This window comes from Aythya ferina, assembly GCF_964211825.1.
Source record: "Aythya ferina genome assembly, chromosome: 25".
Classification (NCBI taxonomy): Eukaryota; Metazoa; Chordata; class Aves; order Anseriformes; family Anatidae; genus Aythya; species Aythya ferina.
The window spans coordinates 4,353,412-4,370,671 of NC_140323.1; the positions used below are offsets into that span (position 1 = coordinate 4,353,412).

A 17,260-nucleotide genomic window follows, 5' to 3' on the forward strand; every position below is an offset into this window, starting at 1 on the left:
CACCTTTTGCTTTTAATTTAATGGTTTAGGTTGTAGGAAGGGGAAGGGAAACGGCCAGCAAACACGGCAGAGGCTGCAGAGCTTTGACTCGCAGCACAGGAGCACAGCCCAAACACCTCTGCCCCCCCCCCAAAAAAAAAATAAATTGGGTGGCTGTTTCTGAGCCAGACAAATCCAGTGCTGTTGAAGTTAAACATTAACCTCAGACAAGAGGCAATAAATAAAGCAGTGCCTTACAAGAGGCACCTCTTTTTTTTTTTTTTTTCTTTTCTCCTTTCAACATTAAAAATTGGCATCAGAGCACATTTTCAGGCTGTGGTTTCGGCCTCAGCCAGACCCAGGTTTCCTGCAGAGCCAGGGTTTTCCCCTTCTGTGTGCAGGATGAGGCCCAGGCCCACAGCATCAAAGCACGTGCATTATTCCAGTTGGGTTTCTCAGGGCAGGAGAGGGAAGGGCTGGGGCTGGACCCCGTTACCAGCAATCCCAAAAAAAGCCTGGACGGCACCTCTCAGCCTCCTGCCAGCACCCTGCTACATCTCTAGCTTGGTTGAGGTATATCACCTGCCCTATCCGTTATCTTGTGCAGCCAAAAAAAAAAAAAAAAACACAAAAAACAGTGCAAAGAAAAAAAAATCCCACCCCCCCAGCTCCTTCCCTCCCATGAGATGAACCTGCCTGTGCAGCAGGGAGGAACCCGATCACCCAAAGTGCTGCTGAGCTGGCACCTGGAGCACCCCCAGGCCCCAGGGGGGCTGTTGGAGCAGCTCAGGGCTCTGGTCCCGTTATATCCCCTCCCCTGGAGATGTGCCCAGGCCACCCCCCTCCCCACGCTGCAGCCCCTCCAGCGTCCCGCAGCCACCACGGCTCCCTCCCTGCGCATCCCAGCGCCTCCAAAATAAATACGTGGGGCACGGGGCAGCAGCAGCAGCCACCCCGGGCTCAGGGGAGCCCGACGGGGACACGTGGGGTGGCCGCAGGGTGTCCTCAGCTCAGCTTGATGCCGATGGCCACGGCATGCCGGTAAGCCTCGGTGACATTGTCACAGCTCTCCAGGGAGAAGCGGCTCTCCCCCAGGGCGCTGGGGCAGTGCGTCATGGTCCAGCGGCGCAGCCGGCGCCCTTCATCCACCTCCTCCTCCTCCAGCCGCAGGAGGCTGTCGGCAGAGACGCAGCCACGCATGCCCACGCTGCCGGGGGAGACACGGGTGGGCAGGTCGAGCTGGTCAAAGGACTCGGTGGAGAGGATGCTGTCCTCGCTCACCGCGCTGGCCGGGCGGGCGCGGGGGGCTAGGGGGGCTCTGGGCAGGGACACCTCGCTGAAACACCCAAAGCCCTGCCCCGGGGGGGCGCCTGGCTCGGTGCTGCTGGGGGAGTACTTGCTGCTGTGCTTGAGGATGCCTTTTCGGCCGGAGGGGAGGCTCGGGGGGGGCTGATCTGAAGAATCTGAAGAGGGGCTGTCGGCAAACACGTTCCCATCAAGGTCCAAGCTCCCTGCGTCCAGAACATCCCCGGACTCGCAGCACTCCAGGGATGAGTAATAGCCCGACTCCCTCTTCGGGGGCTTTTTTAGGATTCCCTTCTTGGGCACAACCGCGGGGACGACGACACTGCCCTCGCTGCCAGCCAGCGCCTCCGGGGACAGGATGTGGATCAGAGCCACGGCAGCCCCTTCTCCATCCTCGCTCTTCATCACCTCTCCTGCAGGAGCTGCCGGCGGAGGGCCGGGCACCTTCTGTTCGCAGGAGTTCCTCTTCTTCAGGATGCCCTTGGGACGCTTGAGGATGGACTTGGAGGGGTTCTCGGGGGCCTGGGCTGCCTCCTGCAGCACGTGGGAGACGTCGTTCTCCTTCTTGGACTTCTTGAGCGAGCGCTGCCGCTCCAGGGCCACACCGGGGATGTGCTGCTTGAAGAAGCAGCGCACCTTGGAGCTGTTCTCGAAGAGGGGCCGGGAGGAGCGCCGCAGCCACTCCGCCACCGTGGCCAGGGGGGACTCGCTCTCCCGCAGCATCTCCTGCTCCCCGAGGGGCACTCGGTAGCCCCAGTTGACCCACCAGTGCGTGGCGATGTCCTCGATGGTGGCGCGGCGCTCGGGGTTCACCATCAGCATCCACCGGATCAGCCCGCAGGCATCTGGGGGGGGGGGAAAAGGCAGGTCAGGCACCAGCTGAGCACAGAGCTGGGGCGGGGTGGGGGGAAAAACCACGCAGGGGGGCAGGGGGCTGCCTACCTGACAGCTTGGTGGGCTCCCGGTAGTCCCCGCTCGTGATCTGCTTGACCAGAGTCTTGTAGTCGTGGCCGTCGAACGGCATCGTGCCGTGCACCAGGATGTAGAGGAGAACGCCGAGGGACCAGCTGTCCACCTGCCGCAGGGAGAGGTGACCCTGGAGGGGGGCAGCAGGACGAGGCCACCCCCCACCGCCCAGCCAGAGGCTCACAGCAGCTCCTGGGGTGCAGGACAGGGCTCACACACCCACCCCAAACCCCCCTGTGGGGCACAACGTACCTCCGGGCCCTTGTAGGGCCGCCCGTTGATGATTTCGGGAGATGCGTAGAGAGGGCTGCCGCAGTAGGTCTGCAGGAACTTGTCCTGCTGGTAAACGTTGGACAGGCCAAAATCTGCGATCTGGAGAGGGAAGATAAGGCCGTTAGCATGCAGCAAGGTTCAGGTGGCTGTGCTGCTCCCCCTGCCATCAGGGAGCTCTCCAGCTCTGGGCTTGGCAGAAACCAGTCCCCCTCCCTTGTCACCTCAGGTCTTGCCCTCACTTTGGGCACCCTCCTGATGTCCCTGGGGAGGGCAGCATCCCAACCTTTCCCCCCTGCCCTGTTCCTCCTCCAAACAAGCTCACCGCAGCCTCCTGCTCCCAGCTCTGCCCCTCCAGCCCCATCACCCCCACACCACGAGCAGGGGCAGCTGTGCTCAGAGGGAGCATCGCAGGGCTCTGCTCCAGCTCCATCACGGCCACGAGAGGCTGCTTCTCTCCTCCTCTGCCCCAAAAGCTGGCACGCAGCCGTTCATTGTGCCCATTACAGGCCACTTCTCAGCGAGCAGAAGGTACAGTCCCTGCTCACGGGGTTACCACTAGAGATAACACCCAGCCCTTTCATCTCCAGCCACACCGACCCTGGGAGGCAGGCACAAAAGGAGCAGCACCACCAGGATCAGCAGGGCCCGGCTGCCCCACTCCGTGCTTACTGGGAGCGGGACTTGCACTGGGAGCCGTCCCACCCAGCCTGCCTGGGTTGGAGCTCGGCACTCAGACTTTGCCCTCTTATCAGCTGCCAAACAAACCCTGGTGGCTTTAGCAGCTGGAGCTCGGGCTCTGCCTCTGCAACCTCTGCCCTGGCAGCCAAAAGGGGGATTTGGGAGCCCTCCTGGTCCCCATCTCTCGGGCTGGCTGCCTCGAACCATGGCAAGCAGCAGCACAGGCGATCACAGCAGCCTGTGGACCAGCAGAGCTTCCCCAGGGAGGTGGGGACCGGGTGCCCCAAGGCATACAGGGTGTCACAGCCACCCCCAGCCCTGCTGCCCTGCTCCCCCTGGCCCCAGAGACACCTGCAAGGGATGGGGCAGGAGCAGCACAGGAAACCAAGTTGCTCCTCAGCCCCCAAATTGGGCAGCATCCCTCCCAGCCCTCAGCTGGGCAAAACCCCAAAGCATGTCCAGACCCCGCAGCCCCTCACCTTGATGTTCCCATTGGCATCCAGAAGGATGTTCTCCAGCTTCAGGTCTCTGTGCACAATCCCATTCTGCAAGGGAAGGCAGAGCCGGGCTCAGCTCATGGTGTTGGAGGAAGGGAAGGGATGGGGAGGTCACTGCCGTTCACCCACGGGCTCAGCAGTGACTGCTCGGGCGTTCACCCAAGTCACGGCGGTGAGATATCAGGAAATAACCCCAGGTTTGTAGTCGAGGATGAGCTGGAAGCCACGTCCCGACCCGGGTGCTACCGGCAGGGCTTTTCCCACATGCCAGCACCCCGCACCAGGCTCCTGCACCCACTGGGTCCCACTCCCCAGGGCGAGCCCAGCTCTGGGCTCTGCTGGGACCTGCCCAAGCAGCACCCCGAGGTGCTCCGGGCTCAGGAGGCACCCTGCAGCCTCCCATTGCTGCCGAGGTGGTGACCCAGGGCTGGGCCCGCAGCCCTCGCACACAGCCCTGGGCGGGCCAGGGTTTGGTGCCACCAGCGGGGTTAGTCAGCCCGACGGCGCAGCAGCCGCTCGGCGAGGCTAAGCCTTCCCAAAACGCTGCTGGGGCACTTCCCAAGGGCCTCCACACCCTGCAGATAAGGGGCAGGGTTAACTCCACTTCCCAAGAAAGGCGGGCGAGCTGCCCCCACCTCCCAGCCCCGTGCAGAGCATCCCTGCCACAGCTCCAGCACCTCTGACGCAGCGGTGCCGAGCCCAGGGGAGCTGCCCTGCCCCGATAATCCCCCGCAGGAACACGGCCCCCCACGCACCTTGTGGCAGTAGTAGACGGCCGACACGACCTGGCGGAAGAAGTGGCGTGCCTCCTGCTCCGACAGCCGCTGCCGCTCGCTGATGTAGTCGTAGAGGTCCCCCTTGCTGGCGTACTCCATCACGATGACGATCTTGCTGCTGTTCTCAAACACTGCGCACAGGCGGGGAGGGGAAGCACAGGGCATCAGGGGGGGATGCATGGAGCTGAGGGACTTCAGCAGGTCCCAGAAGCCCTGACTGACCCCACCACGTTGCTTGTCCCCCTCGCTCTGGTTTGCAGACCAGGTGTTGGGTTTGTGCTGCTCTGGGGTCGGATGGGGATGGCCAGAGCTACCCAAGGGGCCTCCTGCAGCTCATGCAGGGACAGGCTCTGATCCTCCAGGGGGAGGCTGGGACACCCCATTCTTCCCTAAACAGAAGCTTCCCTCCTTACTTAGAGGGAAGGGGTCAAAGGCACAGCCGGGTGGGCTTGCCATGCCCCACAGGGTGCGTTTTCCCCCTGTTTGGGGGCAGCTACCTCACTGCTCCTGAATTCCTGCACCCAGAGTGACTCAGCCCTCGCAAACAGCACACGAGCTGCCCGGCAGCGTGCTGTTGTTGGGAGGACAACAGGGCTCTGGATACCTCACGTACACCACCCAGGTGGCAGCAGCCCAGCACCGGCCGCACGCACGCACCGGGCACACCGCGATAAACCCTGCACACGCTGGGCTCGCTGCCAAAGCGCTCGGGTTTGAGCAAAGCCTGACCCAGTCGGAGGCTCGCTCCAAATCTGATCGTGTCTGGAGCTCGAGGAGCTGCCTTTCGGCTGCTCTGGCATTGTTCTGATGGCCTGGGAGCAGAGCCCAGCCCCTACCACAGAGCAGAGCCCAGCGAGCGGCACGGGGAGCGATACAGGCACCGTGGTTTGGTTTTGCTGGGCCCCAGGGGAAGGAAAGGGAAGGGCTCCAGCACTGAGGTTAGCTCCTGCCCCGGGCTGAGAGCAGAGCCACGGGGATTTCCACCGCAGGGATTGCCACCGCTACGGTGCCAGGCTCTTAAAGACCACACAAACTCCCAGGGTGTGCGGGAGGGCACGGGGCAGGTTCTGGAGCTGGTAATTCCCCAAAGAGCAGCGGGGCAGGAGCAGGGGAGGCACAGCCCCTGCCAGGGCTGCTGGGGAGGTCAGGGAAGCGGCTAGAAAGGAAAGGGGGTGGCAGGGGGGCTCACCTTCATGGACAGCAATGATGTGGGGGTGGTTGAGGGACGACATGATCTCGATCTCTCTCCGAATATGGACAAGGTCCTGCTCATCCTTGATTTTGTCTTTCCGGATGGACTTGATGGCCACCTGCAGACAAACACACACACACAGCGGTCACCCAGATGCCAGGGGAGGACACTACAGCTTCCCACAGCCCTCTACAGAGGGGGAGCCCCCTCTTTTGGGAAGGGGCTCTCTAACAAGGGATGAGCAGCCCAGCTCCCCACACAGCCGTGCGCTACCCAAGGGCATCACCTCTCCACGGGAGCAGCTTAGCAGCCAGCTTCAGCTGTGAGGGTTTTACAGCTTCCAAGCCCTGGTGCTGAGCACACAGGGGCTGCTCATCCCCCACAAGAGCAGCTCCAAGCCCCCTGGGCAGGCAGCACTGCTAATTTCTCCTCTGTTTGAGTGGCTTACGGGAACCAGGTCCTAGGCTGCAGACGCTGCTGGACTGTGGCCAGAGGAATGTGACCGGCACACATGACCGGGGAGATAACGACAGCTCCTTAGGGTCACGGAAATGGAAAAAACAGGTTTTGTTTTCATCACGAATGTTTGTTTCGAGGAGGTGATTACGTAGAGGGAAGGGAAAGTTTGGTGTTAAGGAGCAGATCCCGCTCAGAAAGCGCTGCAGCCGGCCGGGGACCCCTTTCGCTTGGGTTTCCCAGTTATCCTCGACAAGGAAACCGAAAGGGGAGGGGAAAGGAGAGAAAGTGCTGGAGAATAGATGCCTTCTAATCCTTTTTCAAAAGGGCTGGGGAGAGACAATGTGGTCCCAGGGCTGAATTTACAACTGAATCCAGCAGAACCTCTTTTCTTGTACCAGACAAGAATGCGGAACAGCGTTAATCCTGAAGGGACCCACGCCGGGTCTCCCAGCAACGCGCAGAGGGGCCGCAGACACCCAGCGGCCCCAGCCCACGCTCACAGCTGCGAGACGTGCACGTGGCCTCGTCCCCCTCTGCTTTAGGGGAGCCCCAAACCCTGCTGTGAGACCCCCAGTGCACCAAGGAGCAGAGGTCGGGAAGCCCTGCTCCTTCCCAGCACCCCCAGCAAGCAGTACTGGGAGAGCTGCGTGACCTTCATGCATTGAGCAGATTTTTTCCACCCTGACTTGCTGCTATGTCACATTTTCACCTCTTTTGCCACCACGAAGCGCCCACCTGACGCTGCCCAGGCAATATTTTCCAATACAGCTGCTCTGAGCAGAGCCCATCTCACACTCAGCAAGCCCCCAGGTGCTGAAGCAGCGAGATCTCAGCTGCCACGGCTGCGTCTTGGAGCTCACACCAGCTTTAAGGGCTCGGACAGGCATGCAGGACATGGGCTGGTCGAGTCCCTTTTGGCCCTGGAGAACATCTCTGGGGCTTGAGGCCAGGGCAGGTTTGTCCCCTGCAGCAGCCGAGGCTGGAGGCAAGCACACAAGCAGAATGGACTCTGACCAGGAGAGGTTCAATAACCCCGCACAAAGCAATACTGAGGGCACTTAATAGCTTCTTGAAACCCAGGTATTCTTCCCCGTGACCTTTGCGCTATGCTAGCAGGTTAAAGTTTAACGATTTTCGCTCCAGCCCCTGATTACCTGACCCCCTGCAGAACGCAGGCAGCCAGCCTGCTGCCCTCTCTGTTGGCCCACTCGATTCAGCTCCCCCTAAAAACCTCCACACCCAGCCCTGCAAAACAGCCTGAGCATTTTGGGGTGCGTGCAGCACGTTGCTGACTAAGATGCTCACGCTGAGCCTGGCCTCAGAGCAAGACTCACTGCCTGGTGAAAGGCAAAGTGGCTGCAAGCAAGGGAAGCCCGAGGAGATGCCCCTGGCTGTACTCAGAGCAGTGACCGCCGAGGCTGCAGCACCAGCAGGATGAGTGCTGCTCAGCCCTGCAGCCATAACGGGGATAACACAGCAAGGAAAAGCCACCGTTAGGGTCCGCATCTCATGCGGCAGAGACTGAACCGGCCCTTTAGGGTGGGATGATTTATCCACCTGTCAATCCCTGCTGGGGAGGTTAATCCCTTGGTTTTCTTGTCCTTCCCCAGAGGTACTGGGCAGCAGCTTTGTCCCAAGATTTCCCCTTACCTAACAGGGCTGGCAGAAGAGGATTCCCTCTAAGAAAGGGGAAGGCACCCTCGAGATTAGGACCAGGAGCTTCAGGGACAGGCAGCAATGCAGCCTACACCCTCCCTCCACCACCGATGCTATATGATAAAAATTTCCTGCAGCAAACAGCCCCCAGAACTCCTGCTGCAGGAGTCTGGAGAACAAAAAGTACTTTCCAAGTCAAAAAGGCTTCTAATTAAAAGAAGTTTTTTTGAGGGGGGGCAGAACAGGTATTCTCAGCAGCTGCTGGAAGATGCATTAAGCTACAACCCCAGGCAGCCCTTCAGAAGTTGTTCCAGATTGCAAGTGCAGCGTTTCACACGCCATGAAATATGGATTACAACCCGCTACGGAAGGGACCGGGGCTCGCCCCTTACAGCAGATCAAAGGAGGCTTCGCCGCCTTGGAATATTCCAGGTGCTGCCTTCCACTCGACACCACGCAAGCCCCCAGATCCGTTTCTGACACCGCCAGCCCGTCCCACAGGAGGTCCCGGTTTCTATTTGATTTCTATTTGACTTGGCTGCGGGCCAGGGCTGGGGAAGGAACGGCAGGCAGGGAGGGAAAAAAAAAGGGCCAGATGCTGCCATGCAAACAGGTGCAGGAGCCAGTTTGCACCACGCATTACTGAGTCTTCAAACCAAAACCAAGAGGTAGGGGAAGGAAGAAAAAAAAAAAAAACAAAAAAAAAAACCAAACAATTCTTCCCCACCTGCTCAACATTTCTGGGGTACAGAAGTTTTTTCTAAGGAGTGGGGAGGGCGCTCAGAAGTATCCATCAAATGGCACAAGCACCATTTCACCTAAAGGATTTCTAGCCAGAAAACAAGACCTTGAGACAAAGAATGATCACAGAACCCCCACAAAAAGAAGTCTGGCTGATGAAGCCTGGTCCCTGCAGCCCACCAGCTGGTTAGACACACTTTACTCTGAGCTAAGACCATGCAGGTTAAAATTCAGAAGGAAAAGAGGGAAAAAAGACAGCTAGGCAGTGTAACGAGATGGTTCAGCATCCAGTGCATCTGACAGAGGCAGCTCCTGATCAGCCAGAGCCCTGCGTGGAGCAGCTCCAGCCTTACAGCCCCAGCTGGTACCGTGGGACCCGCGAGGGGTGGCAGGAGGCAGCAGTACCTGCTCTCACACCTCGCCGTTTAGGAAGTGAAAGCCACTTAGAGAAGGAGCAAATAATGACCCGGCTCGGGATAAGCTTGAAGATTAAACAGGTCCGGAAACGCTGAGTGGTGCGAGAAAGAATTTGTGGGAAGAGGAGAGATTTGTGGTTAAGCCTCCTGTTCCTACACGGCCAGCTTGCTGCAGTACTAGTTAGTCGAGCCCTTGACTATCTCTGGAATTTATTGAAGAGGCATTGGTCTGTGTATTTAATTTGCATCATAACAGACTTATGGTACCAGACAAACAAGTCCCTGTCCTAAGGGGCTTCCGCAGCTAGGTGAGCTCCGGCAGTTCAAAGATTCCCCGCAGAAGCTTTGTTAGTTAGGGGCAGAAAGGGAAAGCCAAGACTTCTCACCCATCCCAAAGGAAGGGATCCTCCCAGGCCAGTGGGTGGGAGCTGCATTTCAAGGCCCTGATTATGCAGCAGAACAGCAGCGCCTTCAGAACCAGATAGGCTAATGGGAACAGCAAGCCTGATTTAATTAAGAGCTGTTGCGTTACACGAAAACCTCTCCGATTTACAGTTGTTTTCCTCGACGTGCCTCAGTGGCATGCTAGCGATCTGAACCCGCACCCCTTTTGTGCTCAGGACACCTTGGGGGGGGCTCTCACTGCCCACCCGTGGTGCTGGGATGGTTGGGTTGGGGGCTGAGTGCTTTTTCCAGGTCTCATCCTGCAGCACAGGGTGCTCAGGGTGAACTGAGGCAGGGAAAGCACCGCCAGCTTTGCCCTTTGAACACCTGCAGCCTGCCCAAGGCCAGGGCTGCCAGAGCCAGCAGCACCCCATTTTCACAGGGCAGTGCCCCCCAGCTCCCTCCAGCCCCCAGCTTTGGGGCACCAAAGGGAGGATTTGGGGAGGGGGGCTCCAAGGGGGGATTCTGCCAGCCCCGCTTCCACGCAGACCCTTGGGGCTCTGCTCACACACGGCTGCAGAGTCAACACATCCCATCGCCACCCCAAAACCAGGGCAAGAGGAAGGGGAAAGCCCTTGAGACTGGAGAGCAGTGTTTGCTCTCCACCACCGCCTGCCCCTCTCAGCACCCCGGTCAAGTGGGCGAGGGGCTGCAGGAGGAAGAGGAGGAGGAGGAAGAAAATGGGGGGGGAAAACGAGGTCCCTGGGGGCTGCCCCCCAGCACCCTTGGGGGGCTCCTGTCCCCTCTCCGAGCCATGGGGGGGCTGCACCACCGCTGCCCCCCGGTTATCTGCAGGGGAAAACCGGGGCTGGATGAGGGAAGGATGCTTGGGGGGGGGGGGTAATGCTCGTGATGGGGGGCATGCAGGGGGTGTGGGGGGGGGCAGGAGCAGCTCTTACCAGCCTGCCGGAGCGCTCCCGAGCCTTCTTCACCTTGCCGTAGGTGCCTTTCCCCAGCGTCTCCAGGAACTCGTAGCGGTGCTTGAGGTTGTGCTTGTGGTGGTGCCGCTTCACCGCTTGTTTCTTAAGAGGGGGGGGCGGTGGCGGCGACCTGCCGAGCCCCCCCGGCTGCGGGGCACCCCCCGACCCCGACCCCGACCCCGCCACCCGCTCCATTCCCGGCTCCTGTCCCGGCTCAGCCCGGCTCGGCTCAGCCCGGCCCCGCTGCTAAATGCGGGGCGGCCCCGCCGGCCGCGCCCCCCCCCCGCACCCATTGGCCGCCCTCCCGCCCGCCCCGCCCGGCCCCCGGTGCGGAAAGGGGGCGGGAGGAGAAATTTGGGGGGGGACCGGGGATGGGGTCGGGTAGGGATGGGGGTAAAAGGGGAGCCCCCGGAGCCGGGGGGTGCAGCTGTAAGGTGTAGGGGGGGGATTTGGGGAGGGGGAGCAGAGGCAGCCCCCCCAGGGAGGGTTGTGGAAAGGGGGGGGGAAATGAGGGAGGGATGCGAAGGGGGTGCTGCAGAGCCGGGGGGGGGAAATAGGGGGGCTGGGGGCTGGGGATGGAGGTTTTGGGGAGGGTGCTGCGGGGAGATGCTCGCACCCAAAGGAGGGCCAAGGGGGTGCAGGGAGGATGCGGGGCAAAGCTGGGGGGGTTTCGCACCGGGGGGGTGCGGGGACACGGGGATGGATGGACGGACAGACAGACAGACAGACAGACACAGGCAGGTGGATAGGGTTTGCTGCAAGGAGCCCCAGTGCACCCAGCACTCTCTCCAAAAATAAAAATAAAAGTAAAAATAAAAAAAGTAAAAATAAAAATAAAAGTAAAAAGTAAAAACAAAAATAAAAGTAAAAATAAAAATAATTAATACAAATAAAATAAAAAATAATAAAAATTAAAATTAAAAAAAATAAAAATAATAAAATAATTTAAAAACAATTAAAATTAAAATAATAAAAATAAATAAATGGGGGACATGGCTGCCTCCTGCCCCAGTGCTCCCACGCAAAAAAAACATTTCACGGACGTTTCTGGTTAACCCTGCAGCACCTCCCCGTGTGGTCTTCTCGCCCCTGTGGTAAATCTTTGTTTGGAGATATTAAAAGAATGCAGTGATTTCCCAAAGCAGCCAAAACAAAAGCTCTTTGCCCAGCTCTGGCATGTGCGAGGACACAGCGGATCGATCAAAGCGGCAGATAACCGCGGCATTACTCATCCCCGTGCTCCGACCTGGATTTTCCCACCACTTCCAGCGGTCTGGGGCAGACGGGGTGAGGCAGGGCAGGGGCTGGAGCGTGCAGCCAGGGGATGAGCTCAGCCAGCCCCCTGCTGCAGGCTCTGGGCCCCCGAGCACAGAGATAGCGGCCGTGCCTCGGCTACAGCAGGGTGAGACCCCGGCAGAGGTCCCGTGCACGGCTGGAGCCCAGGTCGTGGGACAAAGCCGTGCACCGGGCTCCTGCTCATCCCCGCCGGGGATCAACCTCACCGCTCAATGGGCTCCAGGTTAGATACCATGGAGGCAGAGTGAGGACACAGAGGTTTCTTATATCTTGTGGCTGTGTGGCTCTGTTGTGCACAAGATTTTGGGGATGGCCAAGTTTTTGCAGTGTCCTGCATCCTCTCCGCCATGAACCTGCCCCACACAGCAACCCGTGGGCAAAGCCGGCTGCCTGCTTTACCATCAGTTATCCCCCACGGCACGGGGGCTGGGGGATGTCCTGAGATACCGCAGCAGGGCTGCACTGCTGAATTATTCACTGTGCCCGTAACAGGAGCTGCTTTTCAATCTGAAGGTAGCGAGCAGGGCCCATAGGGGAGATAAACAAGGCGGAGAAGAGATTAACCAAACTGCTGTAATTTCAATGTCAAAGTAAACAGATAGGATCCTGTTCAGGCACAGCCCGGAGATTGCAGAAGGGTGGCAGGGGAAGGAGCAGGCCTTGTTGCAGCAAGGCAGGCGAGTTCCTGGGGCTGGGATGAAAGCTGCCGTGGCTCCCGGACACGGCCAGCCCACGCCGCTGCCTACGGAGCCATCCCCCGGCGGCTGCGGGATCGCTCGGGGTTGAGCCCACCGGCCCAAGAAGCACTCGAGCACGCATTTAGCTTTGAGCACATGCTTATTGCTCTTCTTGATTTATAAGGATGCCTTCCAGAGGCTTTCCCTGCGATGAAAGGAAATGAAGTGTCTGTCGGGCTTGCTTCTCTTTCTGTTTCTACCAGAGGAATTCTTCTCTGTGATTTTCCGTGCAGTCACTGACACATAAGCTTAGGTATGCTTTTGTTCCAGACTACCTCAGGAAGCCTTTTTTAATGGAAATGTCAAGGGACACAGATCTAAGTCCGCTGGAATCCACTGATAAGGATCCTGCGCTGCAGCAGTGAGTGGCAGTGGTAGTGCTGCTTCCTCAGCAGCGGGGAAACCCACAGAAAACCCCCTGCCCCCAGCCGTAGCCATCCTAAAGGTGGTTTCTGCTTTGTAACCGAGCGTCTGCTAACACCAACGTGAAAGTCAACAGGGGATTTGGCTCCATGTCAGGGAAACCTCCCCAAAGCTAGCCTGATCAGCCCGACGCTTTGTAAGGACAGAAGCTTTGTTCACCTCCAGCCTCCTATTCTTTTATTGTTATTATTTCTTAATTTTATATAAATGCTGCAGCGTTATCTCTATACTAAAAGCTTCCCTGTCATGGTCCAAACCTGTGGCTCTGCCTTTGGGCTTGGTGCGCACAGGCTCTGCTCACCTCTGTGAGCTGCTAAGGGGACAAACATGCCCCAGAGGACACGCTTGTGGCAGCAAGCCCACCAAAAGGGAAAGGAAGGGTCCTGCCAGGCATTAAAACGCCAAAGAGGACAAAGAGGCAGATGATCACCTCTGCTTAGCGGTCTTCCAGGCTGGCAGCATTCCTCACCCTCTGCTGGGTAGTGCTCAGGCAGGTGTGAAACCCATTCCTCCCCTGAAAACACCAAGGAAGCGGTTTTTGCTCTGATCTTCCCCACTGGGTGCCCCATCCATCAGCAGAAGAAGGGAAACACATTAAGCAGCAATGGGAGCCTTTGGGAAAGTAATTTATGGCCTATCAAACACAATGATTACAGCACAGGCCACCTCTGCAACCCACATTTCTGCAGCTGCCTGGGATTAAGGCAGCCTGCAGACACCCTTCAGCCCTCCACTCGGTGTCAAGCTCAGCTCATTTTTCCCGGTGATCCCTCTCGATAACCCCTCGGTGGGAAGGGTTTGTGCTCCAGCTGGCTGCTTTTTAGGATCATTTTGCCCAGCTCCATCAGCCCGATAAGGCTCTCGCTGCTCGGGCGGCCGGGTCCTGCCACCTCTCCTTATCACCTCCAGCACGGGCAGGGGGCGGCGAGCGGCCGCGAGCTCCCTGCTGCGGGCAGCCCCCGAGATAAGCACATGTGCTGCAGTCAAAGATGAGGCATGACAGCAGAAAGCACAGCTGGGGTCTCATCCCTATCAAAGCAGGCCATGGATGGCCACAATGCCTCGTTGCCCAGTCTCCTTTGCAGAACGAGTGGCCCAAAGTCAGTGACCCGCTGGTTTCAGAATGGGAATCACAGAGGCCAGGAACCAGCCGCTTCAAAATGCAAACTTATCTTTGTGCTTTAATCACGTTTTCAGGTGGTGACATGGTTTTTGTTGTTATGTGGTATTTACCCTAGAAACTGGTAGAGGTGAGAGATGTACAGTGGTCTGAATTAAACTCTAATTAGAAAGTTTGTGAATAAAAACCAAAATGGCAAGCCCTGATCAATGCAGCCCCTGTAGTTCAACCACCGCAGTACCTCCTAGCCCTGCTGCTGAACCTCCACTTCTGGAAACCCCAGACCAGCAGGGACAAGGGCTGAGCAGCAGCCTGAACACAATTTTCTCCTGGGTTTGCCATTTTGGAGCAATTCCCCAGGTTTTGCTTTCTTCCTGCATATATACAACTAGATCATTCTAAACTGAGAGTTTGGTGCACACACCAGCACGTGCAAGCTCCCCACAGCAAGGAGAGAAAATATAATCGCAAAATGATTATTTTTCTCACAGGTTCTTCTATAATACTGCACAGATTGTACGGGGCCAGGCTGTGCTGTGCGCCCAAGAACAGCCCTGAAAGGCTACGGCAGGGATCGCCCGAGCCTGGGCAGCTCATGGAGCTGCAGAAACCCCGGGGCACTTACAAAAACAAAAAAAGCAAACTCCCCCTAAAAGCTGGAGCCTGAATTTTCAGTGCAGGAAGCATTTGTACTTCACGGCAGTGACTCAATATCCTCTCCAGTGCGGGCGGATGCCAACGGAGAGGCTTTGTCTCAGCAGGGCTGGGAAGGCGACGGGGCCGGGACAGCGCAGGGCACCATGGTGACAATGACAGATGGCCCCGGTGCCTCCCAGTGCTGCTGCAGCTCCAGCAGCATGGAGGAGCTCTGTTCCTTTCCAAATGAAGAGAAATTCACAGCTGTAGCTGTATGGCGGCATTCACAAAAACCCTCATACTGGGTCCCCTTTTGGGAAGGGGAGCAAGGGGAGCATTCACCCCAAGGAGCAGCTCCCGCTGACCACCGGGGCCAGCCGAACAGCGTGGGGCTGTTATGGGACTGTGACAAGGAACAGGAGCTATTTCTGCTCTGCGACCAGATATATTAGAGGTTGCTTTAAAGAAATTTCCTGTTTATGCAGACAAAGGCTGCTTGGGGACAATGAGCAGCGATGCTCGTTGGCAGGAGAGTCGGGCAGCAATCAGCGACCGGACTGCTCCGCTGCCGTGCTGGAACAGCCCTCAGCGCCGGTGCTGAAAAGCCTGGCTTCCAGAGAACACGACTTCGAGTATCCAGAGTTCAGATGAGGACACGACAGCAGCCGGCTACATGATTTGCTGAGCCCCGTTAGGAGCTGGAAAATTACAAGGGCTCAGCTGGGTTGCAGATAAGGGCACGCACAGAACTGTGCCCGCTGCGACTGCTGGGCATGGTGCTGTGCTGCCCGGTGGGCACGGTGCTGTGCTGCCTGGTGGCTGGGCAGGTCAGGAGGGCTGAAGCGGAGCTTTTTGCAGCTCCCCAGAAGCAGGAGGAGCCATTTGACAGTCCTGCTACTGAGCAGTAATAATCGGTGCTACAATGAGTGGTTAAAAGCACTCAGTGTATGGATGCGTGAGCCCATTTCAATGCAAGTCACTGTAAGTGGTAATACAGATATTAAAAAAAAAAAGGTACTGCAGACAATTCCCAATCCATTCTCAAGACTGCCGTCAACATTTCTCCAAAACAGGTCAAATTTACTACAAATTCTGGAAAGGAAGCTGGGTCGTAACCCAGTTATGTTGTATTTGTTTGCACTATTTCTAAACGATTCCTTCTGCACCACCATCCACAAGAGTTGCACCAATTTAAAGGCCAATCCCAGCCAACTGCTTTGTCATCAGCAGGGCTTCTGTGCTGAAGTCTAAGTGTGCCCGCTCCTGAACTGGCATCTAAATTGGTTCTCAGTGTCAGACAGACATCAGCAACCCTCATGATACGAGACGAGGTGGACATTTCATTGAATTCCCTGCCCCTGAACAAGGAGCACTGACTGCAGTTTGCTTTCAGCTGGCCTTGGGAAGCCCTGCCTGACAAACCAGGGTGGCACCAGCCAGCTGAGGCCACAAACCCTCTGCTCTGTGAGCAGGAGCGGCCGTGGATGCTCCCCTGGAATGAAGCACGGAGGAACGAGCACCCGGGGCCGGTGCGCTCTGACCTGCTGCGTGTCTGCTGCTCACTGAGCGGGTGCAGCGGGTGAGCTCAGGCAGCTGCTTCCCCGAGATCTGTGCTGGTCACACCTGCAGCACCTGCCGGAGGTGATCAGCAGGTATGTGCAGTGCTGGTGTCATGCGGGACAAACCCAACCCGCAGTGCCCTGCGCCCTGTGGGACACCGCTGCTGAGCTGCCCAGGAGGACAGAGGGGCTCGTCTCGCCCCCAGCAGCCACCAAAACTCACCCCAGGGCAGCTGGTAATTGCAATTCAAGGCCCCCGGTCTGATCATTGGGCTTGACCCCCTGGCTGAGGCTTTGCCTTGGCCCTCCAGGCACAATGGGATCCATCAGGTATCGGTGTCAGAGGTGGGAGTGCCATCACCTGCTGAGAAGATGCAACAGGCGTCTGGGGAGAGAAACTCTGCAGCCATCCAAGCTGGAGAGGTTCAGAGGAGCTCAGGGAGCTGCAGCAGTGGGAGCAAGAGCAGGATTCAGCCACGGAGGCATTGGCACAGAGCAGCAGCATTACAGACTGCCTGCTTGGAGGGCCGGGGAGCAGAATCCAGCCTTGTCCCAGCTATGGCAAGGTGCTTGGGCTCGGAGGCAGTGCCCGTTCACGGGAGCTGAAGCACTGCAGGAGACATTTATCAGCCTTTTCACATCGCGTCGCTTGCCAGATCCTTCAGATGTGCTGGATGCCATTAGCAGGGGTCCCTGCACAGCCCCAGGGGGCCCCAGAAGCCACCCCAGCAGCGCAGGGTCCCCGCTGCTGGCTGGGAGGTGCTGGCAGCACCGGGGCTCAGCCCATGGATGCCATCTGCCGTTCAGACAGCACTGAGAGGAGGAAGGGAAACCATCCAGCACTGCTCAGCCCGCACACGCATAATGCTGGCTCCCGGTCAAACCAACCCCACAAACGTCGGGTGTCGCTGATTCACCTCCCCGCTCCCCAGCCTCGGCGCACGGTCACCTCTCCGTCACCTGGAGGGCAGGCAGGGCTCTGCTGTCAACCAAAAGCAGGGTATCTCCTGCAGCCTCCCCTCTCCCGCAGCAGTAGGAGCTGCAGGACTCACGGTGCCGTGGTGAGAACCACCGGGGGAGAGCCAGCATCCTCCCACTCGTGTCTGCCAGCAGGCTGGAAGCAGCGAACGCTGCCGTCGAGCTGCAGCGGTACTGGGAAGGCTTGGAGGATTTCCCCTGCTCCCGGA

The 17,260-nt window shown here is 58.3% G+C and overlaps 1 protein-coding gene across 1 annotated transcript; it reads right to left on the bottom strand.

Annotated features, from left to right (window-relative positions):
- On the bottom strand, positions 1-10,527 carry NUAK2 (NUAK family kinase 2). The gene is made up of 7 exons (XM_084497902.1): positions 10,282-10,527; positions 5,664-5,784; positions 4,454-4,605; positions 3,681-3,746; positions 2,503-2,622; positions 2,227-2,359; positions 1-2,129 (listed from the first exon to the last, which is right to left on the bottom strand). The coding sequence occupies exons 1-7, from the start codon at positions 10,495-10,497 to the stop codon at positions 985-987; spliced, it is 1,953 nt and encodes a 650-aa protein (XP_084354028.1). The 5' UTR covers positions 10,498-10,527; the 3' UTR covers positions 1-984.
- Between the last annotated feature and the right edge of the window lie 6,733 nt (positions 10,528-17,260).

Coding starts and splice junctions, on each gene's coding strand:
- NUAK2 (XM_084497902.1), bottom strand. CDS start 10,497: ATGGAGCGGGTGGCGGGGTCGGGGTCGGGGTCGGGGGGTGCCCCGCAG. Junction 4,606..5,663: donor CATCATTGCTGTCCATGAAG/GTGAGCCCCCCT, acceptor GCCTGTGCGCAG/TGTTTGAGAACAGCAGCAAG. Junction 2,130..2,226: donor GGAGCCCACCAAGCTGTCAG/GTAGGCAGCCCC, acceptor CCCCCCCCCCAG/ATGCCTGCGGGCTGATCCGG.